The sequence below is a fragment of the Pseudophryne corroboree genome, chromosome 1, assembly GCF_028390025.1.
Source record: "Pseudophryne corroboree isolate aPseCor3 chromosome 1, aPseCor3.hap2, whole genome shotgun sequence".
NCBI lineage: Eukaryota > Metazoa > Chordata > Amphibia > Anura > Myobatrachidae > Pseudophryne > Pseudophryne corroboree.
This window is the reverse complement of record NC_086444.1, coordinates 919,924,606-919,950,176: the sequence shown is the minus strand read 5'-3', so window position 1 is coordinate 919,950,176 and position 25,571 is coordinate 919,924,606. Positions and strand designations below refer to the sequence as shown.

Here is a 25,571-nt window from a genome sequence, read left to right as displayed (position 1 = left end):
CCTGACTACATCCAACAACTTGGAAGCCTCCAAGTCATTTGTAGCCGCAGGCACCACGATAGGTTGGTTCAGATGAAAAGCTGATACCACTTTGGGGAGAAACTGGGGACGAGTCCTCAATTCTGCCCTATCCATATGGAAAATCAGATAAGGGCTTTTACATGCCAAAGCCGCCAATTCTGACACACGCCTGGCCGAAGCCAAGGCCAACAACATGACCACTTTCCACGTGAGATATTTCAAATCCACGGTTTTCAGTGGCTCAAACCAATGTGACTTTAGGAAATCCAACACCACGTTGAGATCCCAAGGTGCCACTGGAGGCACAAAAGGGGGCTGAATATGAAGCACTCCCTTAACAAAAGTCTGAACTTCAGGTAGTGAAGCCAGTTCTCTCTGGAAGAAAATCGATAGAGCCGAAATCTGGACCTTAATGGAACCCAATTTAAGGTCCATAGTCACCCCTGACTGTAGAAAGTGCAGGAAACGGCCCAGCTGAAATTCCTCCGTTAAGGCCTTCCTGGCCTCACACCACGCCACATATTTTCGCCATATGCGGTGATAATGGTTTGCGGTTACTTCTTTCCTAGCTTTAATCAGCGTAGGAATGACTTCCTCCGGAATGCCCTTTTCCTTCAGGATCCGGTGTTCAACCGCCATGCCGTCAAACGCAGCCGCGGTAAGTCTTGGAGCAGACAGGGCCCCTGCTGCAGCAGGTCCTGTCTGAGTGGTAGAGGCCATGGGTCCTCTGACATCATTTTTTGAAGTTCCGGGTACCAAGTTCTTCTTGGCCAATCCGGAACAATGAGTATAGTTCTTACTCCTCTTCTCCTTATTATCCTCAGTACCTTTGGTATGAGAGGAAGAGGAGGGAACACATAAACCGATCGGTACACCCACGGTGTCACTAGAGCGTCCACAGCTATCGCCTGCGGGTCTCTCGACCTGGCGCAATATTTTTCTAGCTTTTTGTTTAGGCGGGACGCCATCATGTCCACCTGTGGCCTTTTCCAATGGTTTACAATCATTCGAAAGACTTCTGGATGAAGTCCCCACTCTCCCGGGTGGAGGTCGTGCCTGCTGAGGAAGTCTGCTTCCCAGTTGTCCACTCCCGGAATGAACACTGCTGACAGTGCTAACACGTGATTTTCCGCCCATCGGAGAATCCTTGTGGCTTCTGCCACTGCCGTCCTGCTTCTCGTGCCGCCCTGTCGATTTACATGGGCGACCGCCGTGATGATGTCTGACTGGATCAGTACCGGCTGGTTTTGAAGCAGGGGTTTTGCCTGACTTAGGGCATTGTAAATGGCCCTCAGTTCCAGAATATTTATGTGCAGGGAAGTCTCCTGACTTGACCATAGTCCTTGGAAGTTTCTTCCCTGTGTGACTGCTCCCCAGCCTCGAAGGCTGGCATCCGTGGTCACCAGGACCCAGTCCTGTATGCCGAATCTGCGGCCCTCTTGAAGATGAGCACTCTGCAGCCACCACAGCAGAGACACCCTTGTCCTCGGAGACAGGGTTATCAGACGATGCACCTGAAGATGCGATCCGGACCACTTGTCCAACAGGTCCCACTGAAAGGTTCTTGCATGAAACCTGCCGAATGGAATCGCTTCGTAGGAAGCTACCATTTTTCCCAGGATCCGCGTGCAGTGATGCACAGACACCTGTTTTGGTTTTAGGAGGCCTCTGACTAGAGATGACAGCTCCTTGGCCTTCTCCTCCGGGAGAAACACTTTTTTCTGTTCTGTGTCCAGAACCATCCCTAGGAACAGTAGACGTGTCGTAGGGACCAGCTGTGACTTTGGAATGTTTAGAATCCAGCCGTGCTGTTGTAGCACTTCCCGAGATAGTGCTACCCCGACCAACAACTGCTCTCTGGACCTCGCCTTTATCGGGAGATCGTCCAAGTACGGGATAATTAAAACTCCCTTCTTTCGAAGGAGTATCGGCCCTCATTCCGAGTTGTTCGCTCGCAAGCTGCTTTTAGCAGCTTTGCACACGCTAAGCCGCCGCCTACTGGGAGTGAATCTTAGCTTATCAAAATTGCGAACGAAAGATTAGCAAAATTGCGAATTGACACTTCTTAGCAGATTCTGAGTAGCTCCACACTTACTCGGCATCTGCGATCAGTTCAGTGCTTGTCGTTCCTGGTTTGACGTCACAAACACACCCAGCGTTCGGCCAGACACTCCTCCGTTTCTCCAGCCACTCCCGCGTTTTTCCCAGAAACGGTAGCGTTTTTTCGCACACACCCATAAAACGGCCTGTTTCCGCCCAGAAACACCCACTTCCTGTCAATCACATTACGATCACCAGAACGAAGAAAAAACCTCGTAATGCCGTGAGTAAAATACCTAACTGCATAGCAAATTTACTTGGCGCAGTCGCACTGCGGACATTGCGCATGCGCATTAGCGACTAATCGCTCCGTTGCGAGAAAAAAATAACGAGCGAACAACTCGGAATGACCCCCATCATCATTTCGGCCATTACCTTGGTAAAGACCCTCGGAGCCGTGGATAGACCGAACGGCAACGTCTGGAATTGGTAATGACAATCCTGTACCACAAATCTGAGGTACTCCTGGTGAGGATGGTAAATGGGGACATGCAGGTAAGCATCCTTGATGTCCAGTGATACCATGTAATCCCCCTCGTCCAGGCTTGCAATAACCGCCCTGAGCGATTCCATCTTGAACTTGAATTTTTTTATATATGTGTTCAAGGATTTCAAATTTAAAATGGGTCTCACCGAACCGTCCGGTTTCGGTACCACAAACATTGTGGAATAGTAACCCCTTCCTTGTTGAAGTAGGGGCACCTTTACTATCACTTGTTGTGAATACAGCTTGTGAATTGTCTGTAACACTGCCTCCCTGCCTGAGGGAGTGGTTGGCAAGGCAGATTTGAGGAAACGGCGGGGGGGAGACGTCTCGAATTCCAGCTTGTACCCCTGAGATACTACTTGAAGGATCCAGGGATCCACCCGTGAGCGAGCCCACTGATTGCTGAAATATTTGAGACGGGCCCCCACCGTACCTGGCTCCGCCTGTGAAGCCCCAGCGTTATGCTGTGGACTTAGAGGAAGCGGGGGAGGACTTTTGCTCCTGGGAACTGGCTGTATGCTGCAGCTTCTTTCCCCTACCTCTGCCTCTGGGCAGAAAGGACGCGCCTTTAACCCGCTTGCCCCTATTGGGCCGAAAGGACTGTACCTGATAATACGGTGCTTTCTTTGGTTGTGAGGGAACATGGGGTAAAAATGTAGACTTCCCAGCTGTTGCTGTGGAAACGAGGTCCGAGAGACCATCCCCGAACAACTCCTCACCCTTATAAGGCAGAACTTCCATGTGTCGTTTGGAATCTGCATCTCCTGTCCACTGCCGAGTCCATAACCCTCTCCTGGCAGAAATGGACATTGCACTAATTTTGGATGCCAGCCGGCAAATATCCCTCTGTGCATCCCTCATGTATAAAAGTGCGTCTTTTATATGCTCTACGTTTAGCAATATAGTGTCCCTGTCTAGGGTATCTATATTTTCTGACAGGGAATCTGACCACGCAGCAGCAGCACTGCACATCCAGGCTGAAGCAATAGCCGGTCTCAGTATAACACCTGTGTGTGTATATATAGATTTCAGGATAGCCTCCTGCTTTCTATCAGCAGATTCCTTCAGGGCGGCCGTATCCGGAGACGGTAGTGCCACCTTCTTTGACAAGCGTGTGAGCGCTTTATCCACCCTAGGGGATGTTTCCCAGCGTGACCTATCCTCTGGCGGGAAAGGGTACGCCATTAGTAACCTCTTAGAAATTACCATCTTTTTATCAGGGGAAGCCCACGCTTCTTCACACACTTCATTTAACTCTTCAGATGGAGGAAAAGCTACTGGTAGTTTTTTCTCTCCAAACATAATACCCTTTTTTGTGGTACCGGGGGTAACATCAGAAATGTGCAACACATTTTTCATTGCCTCAATCATGTAACGTGTGGCCCTACTGGAAGTTACATTAGTCTCATCGTCGTCGACACTGGAGTCAGTATCCGTGTCGACATCTGTGTCTGCCATCTGAGGTAGCGGGCGTTTTAGAGCCCCTGATGGCTTTTGAGACGCCTGGGCAGGGACAGGCTGAGAAGCCGGCTGTCCCACAATAGGTATGTCGTCAAACCTTTTATGCAAGGAGTCGACACTGTCGCGTAAGTCCTTCCACAGCACCATCCACTCAGGTGTCGACCCCGCAGGGGGTGACATCACGTTTACAGGCATTTGCTCCGCCTCCACATAAGCCTCCTCATCAAACATGTCGACACAGCCGTACCGACACACCGCAAACACACAGGGAATGCTCTGACAGAGGACAGGACCCCACAAAGCCCTTTGGGGAGACAGAGAGAGAGTATGCCAGCACACACCAGAGCGCTATATAACACAGGGATCCCACTATAAATGAGTGTTTTCCCTTATAGCTGCTTTTTTATATATATATCATATATATATTATCTATACTGCGCCTAAATTTAGTGCCCCCCCCCCCCCCCTCTCTTTTTTGTTCAGACTGCAGGGGAGAGCCAGGGAGCTTCCTTCCAGCGGAACTGTGAGGGAAAAATGGCGCCAGTGTGCTAAGGGAGAAGCCCCGCCCCTTTTTCGGCTGACTTTCTCCCGCTTTTTCTGGAATACTGGCAGGGGTAATTTTACATCTATATAGCCTCTAGGACTATATATGATGTAGATTTGCCAGCCAAGGTGTCATATATTGCCCTCAGGGCGCCCCCCCCAGCGCCCTGCACCCATCAGTGAGCAGAGTGTGAGGTGTACATGAGGAGCAATGGCGCACAGCTGCAGTGCTGTGCGCTACCTTGGTGAAGACCGAAGTCTTCTGCCGCCGATTTTCCGGACCTCTTCGTTGCTTCTGGCTCTGTAAGGGGGACGGCGGCGCGGCTCCGGGAACGAACACCAAGGTCGGGTCCTGCGGTCGATCCCTCTGGAGCTAATGGTGTCCAGTAGCCTAAGAAGCCCAAACTACCACCTGTTAGGTAGGTTCGCTTCTTCTCCCCTTAGTCCCTCGCTGCAGTGAGTCTGTTGCCAGCAGATCTCACTGTAAAATAAAAAACCTTAATATACTTTCTTTCTAGGTGCTCAGGAGAGCCCCTAGTGTGCATCCAGCTCAGCCGGGCACAAGAATCTAACTGAAGTCTGGAGGAGGGTCTTAGTGGGAGGAGCCAGTGCACACCAGTAGTCTAAAAGCTTTCTTTATAGTTGTGCCCAGTCTCCTGCGGAGCCGCTAATCCCCATGGTCCTTACGGAGTCCCAGCATCCACTTAGGACGTTAGAGAAATAAGATTTTACTCACCGGTAAATCTATTTCTCGTAGTCCGTAGTGGATGCTGGGGACTCCGTAAGGACCATGGGGAATAGACGGGCTCCGCAGGAGACATGGGCACTCTAAGAAAGAATTAGGACTACTGGTGTGCACTGGCTCCTCCCTCTATGCCCCTCCTCCAGACCTCAGTTAAGGAAACTGTGCCCGGAAGAGCTGACATTACAAGGAAAGGATTTTGGAATCCAGGGTAAAACTCATACCAGCCATACCAATCACACCGTATAACTTGTGATAACTTACCCAGTTAGCAGTATGAACAACAACAGAGCATCAGATCAACCCTAATGCAACTATAACATAACCCTTATGTAAGCAATAACTATATACAAGCATTGCAGAAGAAGTCCGCACTTGGGACGGGCGCCCAGCATCCACTACGAACTACGAGCAATAGATTTACCGGTGAGTAAAATCTTATTTTCTCTAACGTCCTAGTGGATGCTGGGGACTCTGTAAGGACCATGGAGATTATACCAAAGCTCCCAAACGGGCGGGAGAGTGCGGATGACTCTGCAGCACCGAATGGGCAAACACAAGGTCCTCCTCAGCCAGGGTATCAAACTTGTATAATTTTGCAAAAGTGTTTGAACCCGACCAAGTAGCTGCTCGGCAAAGCTGTAATGCCGAGACCCCTCGGGCAGCCGCCCAAGAAGATCCCACCTTCCTTGTGGAGTGGGCTTTCACTGATTTAGGATGCGGCAATCCAGCCGCAGAATGAGCCTGCTGAATTGTGTTACAGATCCAGCGAGCAATAGTTTGTTTTGAAGCAGGAGCACCCAGCTTGTTGATGCATACAGGATAAACAGCGAGTCAGTTTTCCTGACTCCAGCCGTTCTGGCTACATAAATCTTCAAAACCCTGACTACATCTAGTAACTTGGAATCCTCCAAGTCACGAGTAGCCGCAGGCACCACAATAGGTTGGTTCAAATGAAAGGATGATACCACCTTTGGCAGAAATTGCGGACGAGTCCGTAATTTTGCCCTGTCCATATGGAAAACCAAGATAGGGGCTTTTACATGACAAAGCCGCCAAATCTGACACACGCCTAGCCGGAGCTAAGGCCAATAGCATGACCACCTTCCACGTGAGATATTTTAACTCCACGGTTTTAAGTGGCTCAAACCAGTGTGATTTCAGGAAACTCAACACCACGTCAAGATCCCAAGGTGCCACTGGTGGCACAAAAGTGGCTGAATATGCAGCACTCCCTTTACAAACGTCTGAACTTCAGGAAGAGAAGCCAGTTCCTTTTGAAAGAAAATGGATAGGGCTGAAATCTGGACCTTAATGGAACCCAATTTTAAACCCAAAGTCACACCCGACTGTAGGAAGTGAAGGAAACGGCCCAGCTGGAATTCCTCTGTAGGGGCATTCCTGGCCTCACACCAAGCAACATATTTGCGCCATATACGGTGATAATGCTTAGCCGTCACGTCCTTCCTAGCCTTTATTAGCGTAGGAATAACCTCATCCGGAATGCCTTTTTCTGTTAGGATCCGGCGTTGAACCGCCATGCCGTCAAACGCAGCCGCGGTAAGTCTTGGAACAGACAGGGCCCCTGTTGCAACAGATCCTGTCTGAGAGGCAGAGGCCATGGATCCTCTGTGAACATTTCTTGTAGTTCCGGATACCAAGTCCTTCTTGGCCAATCCAGAACAATGAGTATTGTTCTCACTCCTCTTTTTCTTACGATTCTCAGCACCTTGGGTATGAGAGGAAGAGGAGGAAACACCTAAACCGACTGGAACACCCACGGTGTCACTAGTGCGTCCACAGCTATCGCCTGAGGGTCTCTTGACCTGGCGCAATACATTTGTAGCTTTTTGTTGAGGCGGGATGCCATCATGTCCACCTGTGGCAGTTCCCATCGATTTGTAATCTGTGTGAAGACTTCTTGATGAAGTCCCCACTCTCCCGGGTGGAGGTCGTGTCTGCTGAGGAAGTCTGCTTCCCAATTGTCCACTCCCGGAATGAACACTGCTGACAGTGCTTGCACGTGATTCTCCGCCCAGCGAAGAATTCTGGTGGCTTCTGCCATAGCCACCCTGCTTCTTGTGCCGCCCTGGCGGTTTACATGAGCCACTGCGGTGATGTTGTCTGACTGAATCAGCAACGGTTGGTTGCGAAGCAGATGCTCCGCTTGACTCAGGGCATTGTATATGGCCCTTAGTTCCAGGATATTGATGTGCAGACAAGTTTCCTGAATTGACCACAGCCCTTGGAAGTTTCTTCCCTGAGTGACTGCCCCCCATCCTCGGAGGCTTGCATCCGTGGTTACCAGGACCCAGTCCTGTATGACGAACCTGCGGCCCTCGAGAAGGTGAGCACTCTGCAGCCACCACAGAAGAGACACCCTGGCCCTGGGGGATAGGGTGATCAGCCGATGCATCTGAAGATGCGATCCGGACCACTTGTCCAACGGGTCCCACTGCAAGTTCCTCGCATGGAACCTGCCGAAGGGAATGGCTTCGTAAGACGCCACATCTTTCCCAGGACTCGCGTGCATTGATGCACCGACACCTGTTTTAGTTTTAAGAGGCCTCTGACCAGAGTCACGAGCTCCTGAGCCTTCTCCGCCGGGAGAAAAACCTTCTTCTGGTCTGTGTCCAGAATCATGCCCAGGAAGGGCAGACGCGTCGTAGGAATCAGCTGCGACCTTGGAATATTCAGAATCCAGCCGTGCTGTTGCAACACTTCCCGAGAGTGTGTTACGCTGATCAGCAACTGCTCTCTGAACCTCGCCTTTATGAGGAGATCGTCCCAGTATGGGATAATTGTGACTCCTTGCTTTCGCAGAAGCCCATCATTTCTGCCATTACCTTGATAAATATTCTCGGTGCCGTGAACAGATCAAACGGCAACGTCTGGAATGGGTAATGACAATCCTGTACCACAAATCTGAGGTACGCCTGATGAGGTGGATAAATGGGGACATGAAGGTATGCATCCTTTATGTCCAGAGACACCATAAAATCCCCCCCTTCCAGGCTTGCGATGACCGCTCTAAGCGATTCCATCTTGAACTTGAACCTTTTCAGGTATATGTTCAGGGATTTTAAATTCAATATGGGTCTGACCGAACCGTCCGGTTTCGGTACTACAAACATGGTTGTAGGAGGGGAATCTTGACCACCACCTGCTGAAGATACAATTTGTGAATTGCAGTTAACACTGTTTCCCTCTAGTGGGGGGGAAGCCGGCAGGGCCGTCGGTGAGGTGGCATCTTCTCAAAGTCCAGCTTGCATCCCTGCACAATATCTATTGCCCAGGGATCTAACAGGGAGTGAACCCACGTGTGGCTGAACTTACGCAGGCGTGCCCCCACCGGGCCTAGCTCCGCCTTGTGGAGCCCCAGCAACATGCGGTGGATTATTGTAGAGGCCGGGGAGGACTTCTGTTCCTGGGACCTAGCTGTGTTGTGCAGCTTCTTTCCTCTGCCCCCGCCTCTGGCAAGAAAGGACGCACCTCGGACTTTCTTGTTTCTTTGTTCGAAAGGCTGCATTTGATAATGTCGTGCTTTCCTAGGCTGTGCAGGAATATAAGGCAAAACAACAGAATTACCAGCTATAGCTGTGGAGACCAGGTCCGAGAACCCTTCTCCACACTATCCTCAGCCTTCCATATGCCTCTTAAGTCGGCATCATCTGTCCATTGCATATTCTACAGGACACGTCAAGCAGAAACCGACATAGCTTTGTCTCTAGGACCCAGTATACTCATGTCTCTTTGGGCATGTTTTATATATATATAAGACGGGGAGGTGTTCCCCGAAACGTTGACCTCACTAATACAGCTTTTTCACTGCTTTCAAAGACTCAGAGTGCCGCCTCTGATTTTGATTGTTGGTACATGTCAGGGAGAGGATCCCTGGGGAGGGCACCGGAGCGAGGTACACCCTGAGGGGGAGGACTGGAGTGCCGGAGTCCATTTGAGATATATATATATATATATAAATCACTTAAGACAGCATTAATATATATATATATATATCTATATATACATATATCTATATATATCTACATACTAGGGTCTCAATTTCTGCTGATAAGGTACCTGTCCACGCTGCCCCAGCGCTATAAACCCATGCCGACACAATTGCCGGTCTGAGTTGCACGCTATCTGCAGGATCCCTGAGAACAGCTGTTACGACAGGTTACCTTTTGGGCAAACGTGACACCCTAGGGGAAGATTCCCATCGTATCCTGGCCCTAGTGGGGAAAGGATACTGCCTGAGAATTCTTTGTGGGAAACTGCAGTCTCTAGTCTGGAGATTCCCGCTCTTTTTCCTCATGAGAGGAGGGAAATTTACCTCAGCTTTCTTCCCCTTAAACATGTGTACCCTTGTGTCAGGGACAGATGAGTCATCAGTGATATGCAAATCATCTTTTATTACAATAATCATATATTGAATACTTTTCTGCCATTTTGGCTGTAACTTTGCATTTGTTTATTATTTTGGATAGTGAGCATTGAGAGACAATGAAGGTCTCTGCGACAGAGTGACAGACATGGGTAGATTTCCTGTCTGTTCTCTAATCTTTTGTGCAATAAATTCACCTTAGCACTTAATTACACATATCCAACAGGTGTCTGCGTTGTCGACGGAGACACCCTCACACACACATATTTGCTCTATCTCCTCCTTAGGGGAGCCTTTTACCTCAGACATGTCGACACACACGTACCGACACACCACACACACAGGGGATGCTCTATTTGAAGACAGTTCCCCCACAAGGCCCTTTGGAGAGACAGAGAGAGAGTATGCCAGCACACACCCCAGCGCTATATGACCCAGGAATCACACAGTAACGTAGTGTTAACCCAGTAGCTGCTGTATATATTGTTTTTACGCCAATTTATGTGCTCCCCCTCTCTTTTCACCCTCTTCTTCTGCAGGGGAGAGCCTGGGGAGCTTCCTCTCAGCGGAGCTGTGGAGAGAAAATGGCGCTGGTGAGTGCTGAGGAAGAAGCCCCGCCCCCTCAGCGGCGGGCTTCTGTCCCGCGATTTTGTGTAAAAATAATGGCGGGGGCTCATGCATATTACAGTGCCCAGCTGTATATATGCTGCTTTTTGCCAGGAGGTACTCAATTGCTGCCCAGGGCGCCCCCCCCTGCGCCCTGCACCCTACAGTGACCGGAGTGTGTGGGTTTAATGTGGGAGCAATGGCGCACAGCTGCAGTGCTGTGCGCTACCTCATATGAAGACAGGAGTCTTCTGCCGCCGATTTTGACGTCTTCTTGCTTCAACCCGCCGGCTTCTGTCTTCTGACTCTGCGAGGGGGACGGCGGCGCGGCTCCGGGAACGGACGACCAAGGTTAGGTTCCTGTGTTTGATCCCTCTGGAGCTAATGGTGTCCAGTAGCCTAAGAAGCGCAACCTAGCCGCAGTTAGTAGGTTTGCTTCTCTCCCCTCAGTCCCACGTAGCAGAGAGTCTGTTGCCAGCAGAAGCTCTCTGAAAATAAAAAAACCTAACTAAAATACTTTCTTAATAGCAAGCTCAGGAGAGCTCACTAAAATGCACCCAGCTCCTTCCGTGCACAGATTCTAGCTGAGGTCTGGAGGAGGGGCATAGAGGGAGGAGCCAGTGCACACCAGTAGTCCTAATTCTTTCTTAGAGTGCCCAGTCTCCTGCGGAGCCCGTCTATTCCCCATGGTCCTTACGGAGTCCCCAGCATCCACTAGGACGTTAGAGAAAATGTGGGCTAACCCTTCTGTGTCTACATAGATCCCCCAGCAGGTGAGAGATGAGTCGAAAGCACTGTAAGAGTTTGATTTTGGTTAGTTCAGCTTGAGAGGATACATTGCTTTTAAAGATTACTGTACCAATCAAGTTAGTGCAGTATGTATGTGATGTTGGTATAGTGTGGGATCTTTGTTAGTCAGTTCTGGATCTCCAGCATCTTTGAGAGTAATGGTGAGAGAAACCAGCAAAAATTCATATCAGGGTGTTAGATGGGGAATAAGCTATTTTACACAGATTGTCTAAATAGTAGAGATGAACGGCTTTGGATTTACTTAGATCTCTAAAAATGGCATCTTACTGGCTATCAACTCTCACGTGTTTGGATAGCCAATACGATAAATCCGAACTCGCAAGACTTTGGTGAAAAGGACAGCGTACATCCGAACCCACACATCTACACTAAAAAGGATTTGAGAAGCCATCTGAATCCAGTAACTGATTTAATGGCAACTTCATTTTTTTTTTATTTTGTCCAGGTGACATTGAGGGCTGCAAGATTCAAGGGAGATAATTGGGTACATGGAATGAATCCAGAAAAGTATTAATGTCATCTGAGGATGGCCGATTAGTTAAGGGGTCTTTTGGAAGATTATATAGGCAGTAGTATTTCACAAAAGCATTTGCTATTCATATGTGTAACCCTATGTCACCATGTGTAGATAGCTCTCCTCCTCGCTGATGCAGTCCTCTACCCTAGCTTATGGGTGTGGGTCATTAGCGTCTAAGGGCTCCCTGCTTATACAGGCTTTACAGCAAAGTGTTTGCGTTTTTTGACACAGGTTATGTAACATGGTGTGTGCAGTTCTAATACAATCGTGGCGTCAGACCATCTCTAATTCAAAATATGTTCTTTTTAGTGGCATCACTGTGATCGGTGATACCAAATGCGCCAATTAGTAACCACTGGCGCGTCACTCTGGGGGCATGCTTAGCACCCCCGGAAATTCTGCGTTGCCCCCAGAGACTTTGCCTTGCACTGCGAGTTCTTCCTCAGTGACAGGAGGTGGATGCTGGGCAATAATGTCACAGTGCAGCAGCTGGCTCCTGGTCACTGCGGAGGAGCTGCATTTTGGTGTCACCCCCTTGTGTGGTGACACTCTGTGCGGTCCGCATCCCCCTAGTGACACTACTGCCTCCAACACATTACTTGGTTGTAAAATGATAAATGGTAAAGAAATAATAGCTGAAATGTCTATCTGAGCGACCTGGTAGTGCCGAGTGTCATTTGCCACTAAAATGTGTCTCATCCGCAAAATGAATATGACGCACCAGCGGCTTTTGCTGATCAAAATGATATCCGGCATGCCTATATTTTTTTGCTGATTTGATTGAGATCCGCCATGCCTATTATTCTGTGTGCGGCCACAGCTGTATCTGCGGTTTCCTAGAAAACACTGTAACATACCATATAATTTTAATCAGCAGATTCTGCTTGTGCGTCTTATTTGCATAGTAATGTGAATAAGATACATTTTCGGAAAAACGACACTCAACGCTAACAAAGTTGCATGGGACCTGTCAGCTCACACACGCCAGGCATCCCCCGCTGTGTGGCGTACTGAGTCAAAATGTATGAGGACACATTTATAGGTGATGGGTGATAGGCACGAACTGAACTATACTGAGGGCCATTTACTGATTTTGGGGGTTGTGAACTGACCTGGAAGAGGGTCAGGAGTGGATTCTGGAGAATAAATTGACACAGGAGGGACTTATACTTGCTGAGTCAGCAACTCATCACTGATATACATTCTCTTATCAGTTTTAACTTAGGGTGCGGTTGCTAGTTGTGTCAGTTGATATTATCTCATTACATTCAGGGTGACTGTCTGCTCCTTGTTACTTACCTGGCTAAATGAGAGTGAGGAGATTGTATCAAGTAATGTACTAGCGAGAGTGGAAAGCAAAGGGGCTGGAGAGCGGTCTGTGACATGGCCATGACCATTCTGGTGGTATTTACTGGGCTGCTTAGGTGGACTTTCTCCTAGGATCAGAGGGTGCAGCCCCTTCCTGTTGGCTCTTTCAGCTTGTCTGTCACTCTCAAACAGATAAGAAGGATGGATCTGATTCATTCATACATACAGTAACAACACTGCAAATGTAACATTCAAAAATTATACTTGTGAACAATTGCATTTATGTGTTAACTACATTTTTCAGTTGTGATGGTATTGGTCTTTTAACGTTATTACCACCAGGGAGGGTTAGGGTTAGGCTGCGGGGAAGGTAATGTCAGGGTTAGGCAGTGTTAGATTTAGGCACCACTAGAGAGGTATAGGGTTAGGCTGCGGGGAAGGTAATGTCAGGGTTAGGCAGTGGGGAGGCAGGGTTAGATTTAGGCACCACCAGGGAGGGATAGGGTTAGGCTGCGGGGAAGGTAATGTCAGGGTTAGGCAGTGGGGAGGCAGGGTTAGATTTAGGCACCACTAGAGAGGTATAGGGTTAGGCTGCGGGGAAGGTAATGTCAGGGTTAGGCAGTGGGGAGGCAGGGTTAGATTTAGGCACCACCAGGGAGGGATAGGGTTAGGCTGCGGGGAAGGTAATGTCAGGGTTAGGCAGTGGGGAGGCAGGGTTAGATTTAGGCACCACCAGGGAGGGATAGGGTTAGGCTGCGGGGAAGGTAATGTCAGGGTTAGGCAGTGAGGAGGCAGGGTTAGATTTAGGCACCACCAGGGAGGGATAGGTTTAGGCTGTGGAAAAGGAGGGTCAGGCTGCGGGTAGGCAGGGTTAGATTTAGGCACCACTAGGGAGGGATAGGTTTAGGCTGTGGAAAAGGAGGGTCAGGCTGCGGGTAGGCAGGGTTAGATTTAGGCACCGCCGGGGAGGGATAGGGTTAGGCTGCGGGAAAGGAGGGTCAGGGTTAGGCTGTGGGGAGGCAGTGTTAGATTAAGGGTTAGGCTGCGGGAAAGAGGGTCAGGGTTAGGAGGGTAGGCTAAGTATACTTCTCAAACACCTGCCAGGATTCTTCTGACCACCAGCATCCAGAATGCCGGGCACGTGTATCACACACCTATGCCATACCTTTATGTTAGATGCTTAGATCTCTGTAAAACCGTGCTATGAGGCTTAGTATATAATGCATGGAGCAATACGGTTTTAAAATTCATGGCAAACAATAAAATACCATCGCTAAGCTTTCCCATTGAGTAAGACTAATGACAGCACATTTAATTGGTTGGTAAAAGCTACAGAACATCATTCTCTTTGCACCATGATTCTACTAAATAAACTGCATTGACATGATATTTATAAGAAACCCTTTGAAAAATGGACACACTACCCTTATATTTGCTTCAATAAGTCAGTTCATCTAAATTTACAATGAAAGGGCAAAACACTACGATAATAAACCAGGACTAACCAAGTGTGACAGCTTCCAGGAGAAATAAGTTTAATATATACAGTATTCTACTTTTTAACTGAGTGTAGTCAGAAAACATTAGTTGTACTGTATGGCTTATTTTGAATATATTACAGTATCAATTTAAGGTGATTTTCAATTAAGGATCTTATTCAGCATGGATCGCAAAACTGAGAAAAAGCAATCCGGACGATTATCAAACGACAGCACATGCGCAGAGCTCGCATTGCGCATACACAACCGCCATTTGAGATTCAATCTGTGAACACACTGTGCTTCAATGTAACTGCATTTTGATTGACAGGAAGCCAGCGTTTAGGGGAGTAAACATGGGGTTTCGTGGGTGTGTTAGTCAAAACGCAGGTGTGCCAAGGCGTTTTCCGGGTGGATCTCTGACGTCAGTGGTGCCCACTTCCAGCCTGTTGCGTTAGCAGAATTGTGGATAACTTTGCCTGCGTAGATGGAAAAACTCTATGTTGTTCCGTTAATTGCAAATAGTTATGCGATCGCATCGCGCATTGCGATGGCAATATGTGCAATGGGTGTTTTTTCTTTATTTCTGGGCGGCAACTATTTGATCGCAGCAACTGTTTTTTAGCAGTTTTGCAATCCGTGCTGAATAAGGTCTTAAGTGAGCCAAATGCTGCAATTCAGGCTGTAGTAATAAACGTTTAACAAAAACAAAAAGTACTTACGGTCCAAGCTCAACTTCTAGATAGTGCTCCTTTTCACTATTTAGGAAAAATGCTTCCACCACTTAAAAAAAAAAAAATTGATAAATTATATGTTGGAAAAATATTTATTTTCACAGTACACACAATAGAGTTTTGCATGTGGAAGCAAACCAAAAAAGCAAGCAACTGGGTAAAGCCATGCACTACAGGTGGGACAGAAGTAACATGTGCAGAGAGAGTTATGGGCCCTACACACACGGCGAATACGGCCGACCCAGCGACGGGGGGTAGGTGACGTGGAGAGTGAAGTTTCTTCACTTCCGTCACCCGGCTCCATAGCAGTGCATGCTAATGTGGACGAGATTGTCCATATTGGCCTGCATGCATATGTGACCCGGCACCAACGATTAACGAGCGTGGGCTGCGCATCGTTAAGCATTGGTGCCTACACACTGCATGATATGAACGAGTTCTCGTTCATTAATGAACGATAACATTCATATCGTGCAGTGAGATCTGTAAGTGTGTAGGGTGGGGTGTGTCCAAACTGAAATCTAAATTGCAGTGTAAAAATAAAGCTGTCTAAAATTTGTGGGCTACATGCAAAAGCAGACAGTATTTACCCTGCACAGAAAAATATAATGTATTTCCTCCCCTTGCATGGCAACATGGTTTGTTCCAGATACAAACTTAAGTGCTTTTTCTGCGTTGCTTCCAAATCCGAATCAGGCCTAATATCTTAAATTAGTCATGATGCTGACTATGCAAATATCAGTCTAGTAACAATGATATATTTAAAATCCTCAGCTGCTCCTTCCTGTGCTGGAGATATGAATAACTACATGCTTTATACAGCATATACTAATAGCCCACTCTTGCTGTGGACAGAAGGCTTGCCTTGAACATGGCTCTCCGACTACTATCAACTGCATCTTATCAACTTACCTCTTCTTCCTTATCCGGGAGGAAATTACAAGAACGCCTGTCGCGATCCTGGCGGTCGTAATGCCGATGCCAGAATCCCGACAGGCGGTGAAATGATCGACGCCACAGGCTTTTCTCCCTCTGTGGGTGTCCACAACACTCATAGAGGCAGAATATAACGCCACCGTGCCCGCAAGGGGCTTTCTAGCGCTCGCCCTGCTGTCGGCATACTGGCGGCTGGTATGCTGCTGTCGGTATTTTGACAGCCAGCATCCCGGCCACCGGTAAATAGTGTGTATTCCCTTTATCCTCCTGCTTACGGTATATGCATTCTCCCTTTTTCTGTCTGCCATATACTGTATGTTTCTCTTGCTCTACCCGTACCCCACTATCTATACACTTTATCTACAATATTCTTTGCATTTCCCACTTGCCAAATTAAATCCTCTGGCTCTGTTATCACAACCCTGGAAAAGACATGCACTTAAATCCTCAGTCACTTTTGACTGCCCCATCTCAACTGCCCTCATTCAACAGCCTGAAATTCTGTATTGAAAACCCTGCGGTGCGAGAAATAAGGAGAAAATAGGATTTTGGTACTTACCAGGTAAATCCTTTTCTTTGAATCCATAGGGGGCACTGGAGTACTCTAGGGATATGGACGGTTCCACAGGAACTAGGCACTGAATAGTTAAACTTTGACTATACCTCCCCTCCATATCCCAGAGTACCTCAGTGTTTTTTTACTGAGCCGAACTGGAGCTATAGAGGTTGACAATGGAAAAATACATATAACCAAAAACGGACAACAATAAAGTTGACACAAACGAAACTGACAACTAACAGTTGACACCAACCCGATAGAATTTCTAATTTGAAACAGTCGGTAAGAGTGTGTTACCATAAAATTCCCTGCACTTACCACAACCAGGTAAACAACTGCTCTGGGTGGGCGTCCAGTGCCCCCTGTGGATTCAAAGAAAAGGATTTACCTGGTAAGTACCAAAATCCTATTTTCTTTTTCATCCACTAGGGGTCACTGGAGTACTCTAGGGACGTACCAAAGTTTCCCCCCTGGGCGGGAGAGCTGTTTTGCACCTGTAACACTAGACGGCCAAAGCTAGATGCTGATGCCGCAAAAGTATCAAACCTGTAAAAGCGCACAAACATGTGCACTGAAGACCATGTAGCCGCACTGCAAAGTTGTGTCGTAGAACTCCACGACCAGCTGCCCATGACATTCCCGGAGAACGTGTGGAATGAGCTGTTACTGATGTAGGCGGCTGTAACCTAACATGAAGGTAAGCCTGACGTATGGTCAGTTTTATCCATCTGGATAAGGTCTGCTTAGAAGGTGGCCAACCCATCTTGGCCGCATCATAGAGAATAACAACGTATCCGTCTTAGGAACTGTAGACGTTCGGAGTACATAAACTCGTAATGTGCGTACCATAACCAAAATTCCAGAATCTCCTGTTAACACAGGAACTACTATTGGATGATTGATGTGAAAAGAGGACCCTACTTTTGGCAGGAAAGCGAGATTCGTCTAAAATGCCGTTCTGTCATTATGAAACACTAAATACGGTGGCTTGCATGACAAGGCACCCAAAACTGAAACCCGCCCTGCCGAAGCTAAGGCTAGGAGAGAAATTGTTTCCCAAGTGAAAAACTTAATATCCACTTGTTGTAAGGGTTCGAAACAAAAAGACTAAGAAATCTAAACCCAGATTCAAGTCCCATGGCGCAGTAAGTGGAGTGAAATGGAGGCTGTACTTTGAGGACACCCTGCATAAAGGTGTGTACCGACGGCAATAGAGCCAATCTTCTTTGAAAATAAATTGACAACGCTGATATCTGCACCTTTAGTGTGGATAAACGCCGACCTCCATCTATCCCCATCTGTAGACATAACAAAAGACGGGATAACTTGAAAGATGATGTCGGAAACTTCCGAACTTCACACCAACCTATATAGGCACGCCAAATTCTGTAATAATGAGCTGCCGTAACCGGCTTCCTAGCTCGTAACATGGTTGGTATAACCTATTCTGGAATGCCCTCTCTTTTTAAGAGGGCTGTCTCAACAGCCACTCCGTCAAACGCAGCCGCGCTAAATCGGAGAAAAAGAACGGACCCTGTTGTAACAGGTCCGGAAGCAGTGGGAGCGGCCAAGGAACGTCCGCGAGTAGACCGCGGAGATCCGAAAACCAAGCTCTCCGAGGCCAATGAGGCGCCACTAGTATGACTGTGACGGACTCTCTTTTGATCCGTTTTAGCAACAGAGGGAGCAGCGGAAAACGGTGGAAACAGATACACGAGACTGTATGGCCACTTGATTGTGAGAGCATCCACCGCCACTGCCTTTGGATCTCTCGTTCTGGACACGTACTGGGGCGTTTGATAATTGTGGCGAGATGCCATCAGGTCCACTTGCGGGTAACCCTACTTCTGGACCAGCATGTGAAACACTTCTGGATTTAATGCACATCCTGGATAAAAATCCCGGCATCTGAGATAATCTGCCTCCCAGTTGTCCACTCCCGGAATGAATACTGCCGACAAAATCACCTCGGCCCAATTGAGGACTCGAGCTACTTCCTGCATTGCCATGCGGCTTTTCGTTCCTCCTTGATTGTTGATGTATGCGACCACCGTCGCATTGTCTGACTGCACCTGAACAGCCTGAGCCTGCAGCATGTGCACTGCTTGTCGTAGCGCATTGTAAATTGCCCAGAGTTCCAGGACATTTATAGACAGCAATCTTTCGTGATCCGCCCAGAGACCCTGGAGCTTAAAATTTTGAACTACAGCTCCCCAACCTCTGAGACTCGCGTCCGCCGTGAGAATTATCCAATTCCAGGCGCCGAACCGTTTTCCTGCGGTTAGATTCTGTACTTTGAGCCACCAGAGTAGAGACACCCTTGCCCTTGGATACCACCTCACCCTGCGGTGAATCTGCAGAAGCGAGCCCGACCATTGTTTTTGGCATGCATTGCAGGCAGACACTGTACTCGTTAGGCCACAGCCAACCATTGCGAGCACATCCAGTTAAAAAGGACGTGAGTGAAGTCTTCCGAACTGAAGCGCTTCAAAAGCCGCCACCATTGTGTCTAATAGGCGAATGTACAAATGAACAGAGACTGTGCGAGGCTTGATCACTAATTGTACCAGATGACGAATGACCTGTACTTCTGTTCGGGTAGGTAAATTCTTTGATTTACCGTATCGAGAATCATACCTAGGAATTGAAATAGTTGAGACGGAATCATTCAGGAATTCGCGTAGACAATGGTAGGAAATCAGATTTCCCCCCCCACTCGGTCTGCGATCTATTCTCGTTTGGAACGTAGCCAAAGTGGACGTTGTGCGCCACTAGCGAAGCTGAGACGCAAGAACCAACTGCCAACTTCACAGAAGCTGTAGGCAGCAAGAAGTGTAAGGTGGTCTTTATTTAGGGCAAACCTGAACTGGAGCGCCCTGCCACTACAGCCTTGTTACCTCAAACCCTTATCAAAGCAGGGCGAAGCAACAGCCCTACTGCTGTATAGGGTACACTCCCATAGGTAGTTAAACGCCCAATAATTGCAATTGTCTCTCATTGGAAATTGTTCAGCCTTCGCTGAGAACCTGACGTACTGGCCTGGTGCTATGAGGGCTGGCGGCGAATCGACCGCAACAATCTAGCTGAAACAGTAAATTCTTCCCTCTCAGGCAGTACATGCGCCCGCATTCCCCCCAAAGAGGACCGTTAAGGGTCTGTCTGCGCAGTCGAATTTGTCCGACACACTGTGTGACCAACTCTGCAGCGAAGGTGCTTGTTTGATTATGCATTAGACTTAGTGATCATGTACCCCGACCAGTAAGTACACCACGGAAGTAATCTGTGTATAAACCTGCATTACCGTGCATGTGGTTTCCAGCAATAGTGAATCTTCCTGTAGAGACATGCTGTCAAAAACAATTAATAAATTAAATTCCTAACAACCCCCCGCTCCCCCAGAGGCTGAGTGTTGTAGGGCAGCAACCTCCAGCAAAGACCCAGGAAGTAACGTAAAAAAATGGTGTCCTACCATGTTTTTTTATTATTATTATTATTATTATTATTATATATATATATTACACCTGTTAAACCAGGATCTGAATCAGTGTCCATGCAATCACAATGTTCACTGTGGGCGGGAAGCCTAACCACTTGGCTACAGAGCCACCTGTAAAAATAATAAGCAAAAGCTGCTGTTTAAACATCAGCTCTGGTGATGAAATGGTTGCTGTAGTGACTTGCAATCCAGATGGTACCTGAACCCACAATCCCTGGTTTAGGAGATAATCAAAAAATTCAGTAATTGTGGATCAACTTCCACAAGCCTAGTCTCGGTGAGCACCGAAAAAACACTGAGGTACTCTGGGATATGGAGGGGAGGTATAGTCAAAGTTCAACTATTCAGTGCCTAGTTCCTGTGGAACCGTCCATATCCCTAGAGTACTCCAGTGACCCTAGTGGATGAAAAAAGAAAAAAACCCTACTCACTTGTTTCAGCTCTAGAGTGTGCGAGGAGGGGGGTGCAGCGTAGTGGCAGGAGTGCGGTGTAGTGTGTGCAGGGAAGGGTGGTGCAGGGTGAGAGGTAGCGCTGTTTGTGGGGAGGGGATACAGTGTCAGTATGTACTGTACCTGTCCTGTGCCAGGCCGGTCTCTGAAAGCTGTCTGTCTGTGCTGAACACTGGAGAAGAAGGTGACTAATTAAGCTAAGACGAAACTTCCGATTGCCTAATTAGTCATGTGTGTGTGGGGGGGGGGGGGGGGGGTTCCAGAGAAATTCCTGAAACATTTTTCAAAAAATATGGATTTTATGAAAAATTGGTCAAGGGACAAAGAAAAAAAAAAATCCCCCACCTTTAAAAGAAATTAAAAACCCTGCACCCGTTTGAATACTAAAATTCCTGCACATGCGGAAAAAATCTACAGGTGCAAGATTTTTGCTATTCTCACTCCCAGTTGAATATGGCCCTAAGATGTGCATGGGTAAGAATTGCTAATAAGAGTTCATGGGACAGCTCAGTCTCCTGTTCATTGGGGGTAATTCCAAGTTGATCGCAGCCGGAATTCTGTTAGCAATTGGGCAAAACCATGTGCACTGCAGGGTAGGCAGATATAACATGTGCAGAGAGAGTTAGATTTGGGTGTGGTGTGTTCAATCTGCAATCTAATTTGCAGTGTAAAAATAAAGCAGCCAGTATTTACCCTGCACAGAAATAAAATAACCCACCCAAATCTAACTCTCTCTGCAAATGTTATATCTGCCACACCTGCAGTGCACATGGTTTTGCCCAACTGCTAAAAAATTTCCTGCTGCGATCATCTTGGAATTACCCCCTTTGTGCTATGATGCAGAGAGGTCCCGTCAGAGTCAGAAGCACAAGTTGCAGAGCTACTGAATTGCTTTCCACAATGTTCAGATTTTGAGTAATTCACTCTTCTAGATGTGCGTCTTTAATTTATATTTAAAAAGTTTAATTTGGTTCTAGTACCAAAACATTTCATCTTTATCTTGATGTGAAATACTTAATATGCATTTATTCAAAGCTGCAAGTGGGCTGTAAGACAACTCTAATTGATGTAGCGGGATGTAAATGTGTTATTCTTTACTGCTGGTGTAATAAGAATGCTGCCATTACTAAGAGGTGTTCTCGTTAAGCAGTGGGATTTAGATTGTTAAATAGCCCCATTAGAGTTAACTGTATGACCACTTTAGGTGTTAAGTAATTGCAATGATAAATATTTATGTAGATGTACTCACAATCCCCTCATTGCGATAAAAGTAATTTGGGCCCTCTAGTGAGGTCCAAGTGTACAAACCTCATATGTTAGTACTTTGTACTGACAGGTGTCACGCAGTCACGTGATCTGGGTACAGCTTGTAATTTATATCCTCAACAATTACAGGCTATATTACACGGCTGATGCAAATGTGATCGCTTTGCTTGCACTTTCTAAGAAATAACGTGACAGTATAAAACATACAGTATAACCTCAAACACTTGACATTACCACAAGAAATAATAGTCTTTTAATCTTAATAATTGAATGAGTTTAGAAGACCAAGAATACAAAAATCCTTACAAAAAGCCAGGCTTATGCTAATACAAGCCTCTATTGAGGCAGTACCTGTAAACAATTACCTATAGTCACCTAACATATGCTGGTGTCCACACAAAGTAAATCATCAAGAAGGTGGGTCAGAGACAACAGACTACAGTAGGTAAAACAGATAATGATGTGTTCTGCATCCATCTCTGAATCAGGCCCACTATTAGATAATTCCTAACTGTGTGGGACAGCTCAGTCTCCTGTTCATTGAGCTAAGATAAGGATCATTCCACCTCACCTAGAGAAATTCCTCTTTGTAATTACTTAGGAACCGTTACCGTATTTTTCGGACCATAAGACGCACTTTTTCTCCCCAAAAATGTGGGGGAAAAAGTATGTGCGTCTTATGGAGCGAATAAGAGCCAGCACAGATGGAGGTTGCAGGTAGCAGGTAGCGCCGGCGGGTAGCGGCGGGTCCTGGATGCTGCTGCTGCGCCGTCATCAGCAGAGCGCCCGCATCTCAGAGCCCAGCAGCAGAGCGGGCATCATGTGACTCCCCCGCTCCCCCCCACCTCCTCAGGAGTGCACCGCGGGCAGCGTTAGCTGAGAGCCTGGACGCGGGGAACCACTGGTTGTGTGTGTGTGTGTGTGTGTGTGTGTGTGTGTGTGTGTGTGTGTGTGTGTGTGTGTGTGTATGTATGCTGGCTCTGATGTGTGTGTGTCTGTGTATGCTGGCTCTGACAGAAGGCTGCGCTCTGACAGAAGGCTGCACTGTACAGAATCCTTGTAGGAGTCTGAGAAATCACACAGAACTGGAAATATCTCTTAGAGGTCGGTGGAAACTAGGGAGGCAGGGCTATTCTGTTATAGTTTATTAAATATTAAATATTTTATTACACTATTTGGTTCAGAATATTTTTTTCCAGTTTTCCTACTCTAAAAACTAGGTGCGTCTTATGGTCCGAAAAATACGGTCATTTAATAAAGCTTTGTGTCTTCTGCCCTTCTTTTTTCGGATTTATGTTGGAGTAGCTGCTACCAGATTGAACGCCTCGCCGACATGGGATGGACATTCCCAAAGCTGATGAAAACACTGCAAATAAATTAGAGTTCCTTTGATCCCTCACTGATCTCCTCTCTGGATCCAGGAAATTATAAGCACTCTAGCAAAGTTATTAGGCAAATTGCAGCACTCTTATATAGGAAACAGCTGCTTCTGGTAGATCACTCTGACTACTGGATGTTGATCGTTTTTTTTTTGTGGTTTTTTTTTACCACGGTGCACGCATCAGAGTCGTACTGTGTATGTGCTGCAATGATTGGTAGCCGACGTTTGGGGGTGGATAGAAAAAATAAGAATTTACTTACCGATAATTCTATTTCTCGGAGTCCGTAGTGGATGCTGGGGTTCCTGAAAGGACCATGGGGAATAGCGGCTCCGCAGGAGACAGGGCACAAAAAAGTAAAGCTTTTACCAGATCAGGTGGTGTGCACTGGCTCCTCCCCCTATGACCCTCCTCCAGACTCCAGTTAGGTACTGTGCCCGGACGAGCGTACACAATAAGGGAGGCAATTTGAATCCCGGGTAAGACTCATACCAGCCACACCAATCACACCGTACAACTTGTGATCTAAACCCAGTTAACAGTATGATAACAGAAAGAGCCTCTTAAAGATGGCTCCTTAACAATATAACCCGAATTTGTTAACAATAACTATGTACAGTATTGCAGATAATCCGCACTTGGGATGGGCGCCCAGCATCCACTACGGACTCCGAGAAATAGAATTATCGGTAAGTAAATTCTTATTTTCTCTATCGTCCTAAGTGGATGCTGGGGTTCCTGAAAGGACCATGGGGATTATACCAAAGCTCCCAAACGGGCGGGAGAGTGCGGATGACTCTGCAGCACCGAATGAGAGAATTCCAAGTCCTCTTTTGCCAGGGTATCAAATTTGTAGAATTTTACAAACGTGTTTTCCCCCGACCACGTAGCTGCTCGGCAGAATTGTAATGCCGAGACCCCTCGGGCAGCCGCCCAAGATGAGCCCACCTTCCTTGTGGAATGGGCCTTAACAGATTTAGGCTGTGGCAGGCCTGCCACAGAATGAGCAAGTTGAATTGTGTTACAAATCCAACGAGCAATCGTCTGCTTAGAAGCAGGGGCACCCAACTTGTTGGGTGCATATAGTATCAACAGCGAGTCAGATTTTCTGACTTCAGCCGTCCTTGAAATGTATATTTTTAAGGCTCTGACAACGTCCAACAACTTGGAGTCCTCCAAGTCGCCAGTGGCCGCAGGCACCACAATAGGTTGGTTCAGGTGAAACGCTGATACCACCTTAGGGAGAAAATGCGGACGAGTCCTCAGTTCTGCCCTATCCGAATGGAAGATTAGATAAGGGCTTTTATAAGATAAAGCCGCCAATTCAGATACTCTCCTGGCGGAAGCCAGGGCCAGTAACATAGTCACTTTCCATGTGAGATATTTAAAATCCACCTTTTTCAATGGTTCAAACCAATGGGATTTGAGGAAATCTAAAACTACTTTTAGATCCCACGGTGCCACCGGAGGCACCACAGGAGGCTGTATATGCAGTACTCCTTTAACAAAAGTCTGTACCTCAGGAACTGAGGCCAATTCTTTTTGGAAGAATATTGACAGGGCCGAAATTTGAACCTTAATAGATCTCAATTTGAGACCCATAGACAATCCTGATTGTAGGAAATGTAGGAAACGACCCAGTTGAAATTCCTCCGTCGGAACACTCCGATCCTCGCACCACGCGACATATTTTCGCCAAATGCGGTGATAATGTTTCGCGGTGACTTCCTTCCTTGCCTTAATCAAGGTAGGAATGACTTCTTCTGGAATGCCTTTCCCTTTTAGGATCTGGCGTTCAACCGCCATGCCGTCAAACGCAGCCGCGGTAAGTCTTGAAAGAGACAGGGACCCTGTTGTAGCAGGTCCCTTCTCCGAAGTAGAGGGCACGGGTCGTCCGTGACCAACTCTTGAAGTTCCGGGTACCAAGTCCTTCTTGGCCAATCCGGAGCCACTAGTATTGTTCTTACTCCTCCTCACCGTATAATCTTCAATACCTTTGGTATGAGAGGCAGAGGAGGAAACACATATACTGATTTGTACACCCAAGGTGTTACCAGTGCGTCCACAGCTATTGCCTGTGGATCTCTTGACCTGGCGCAATACTTGTCCAGTTTCTTGTTGAGGCGAGACGCCATCATGTCTACCATTGGTCTTTCCCAACAGTTTATTAGCATGTGGAAGACTTCTGGATGAAGACCCCCCTCTCCCGGGTGAATATCGTGTCTGCTGAGGAAGTCTGCTTCCCAGTTGTCCACGCCCGGGAAGAACACTGCTGACAGTGCTATTACGTGA

The 25,571-nt window shown here is 47.4% G+C and overlaps 1 protein-coding gene across 5 annotated transcripts in view; it reads right to left on the bottom strand.

The window, feature by feature from the left end:
• Positions 1-25,571, bottom strand: part of C1H4orf33 (chromosome 1 C4orf33 homolog) — a 651,328-nt gene that overhangs the window by 337,493 nt on the left and 288,264 nt on the right. For 4 of the 5 annotated variants that reach the window (XM_063920350.1, XM_063920351.1, XM_063920352.1 and 1 more), the window contains exon 3: positions 15,183-15,243. In XM_063920350.1, the coding sequence (XP_063776420.1) occupies positions 15,183-15,243 (61 nt within the window). Of the gene's footprint in view, positions 1-12,973; positions 13,066-15,182; positions 15,244-25,571 lie in introns of those variants that run through there. The other variant, XM_063920353.1, reaches the window with a different exon arrangement.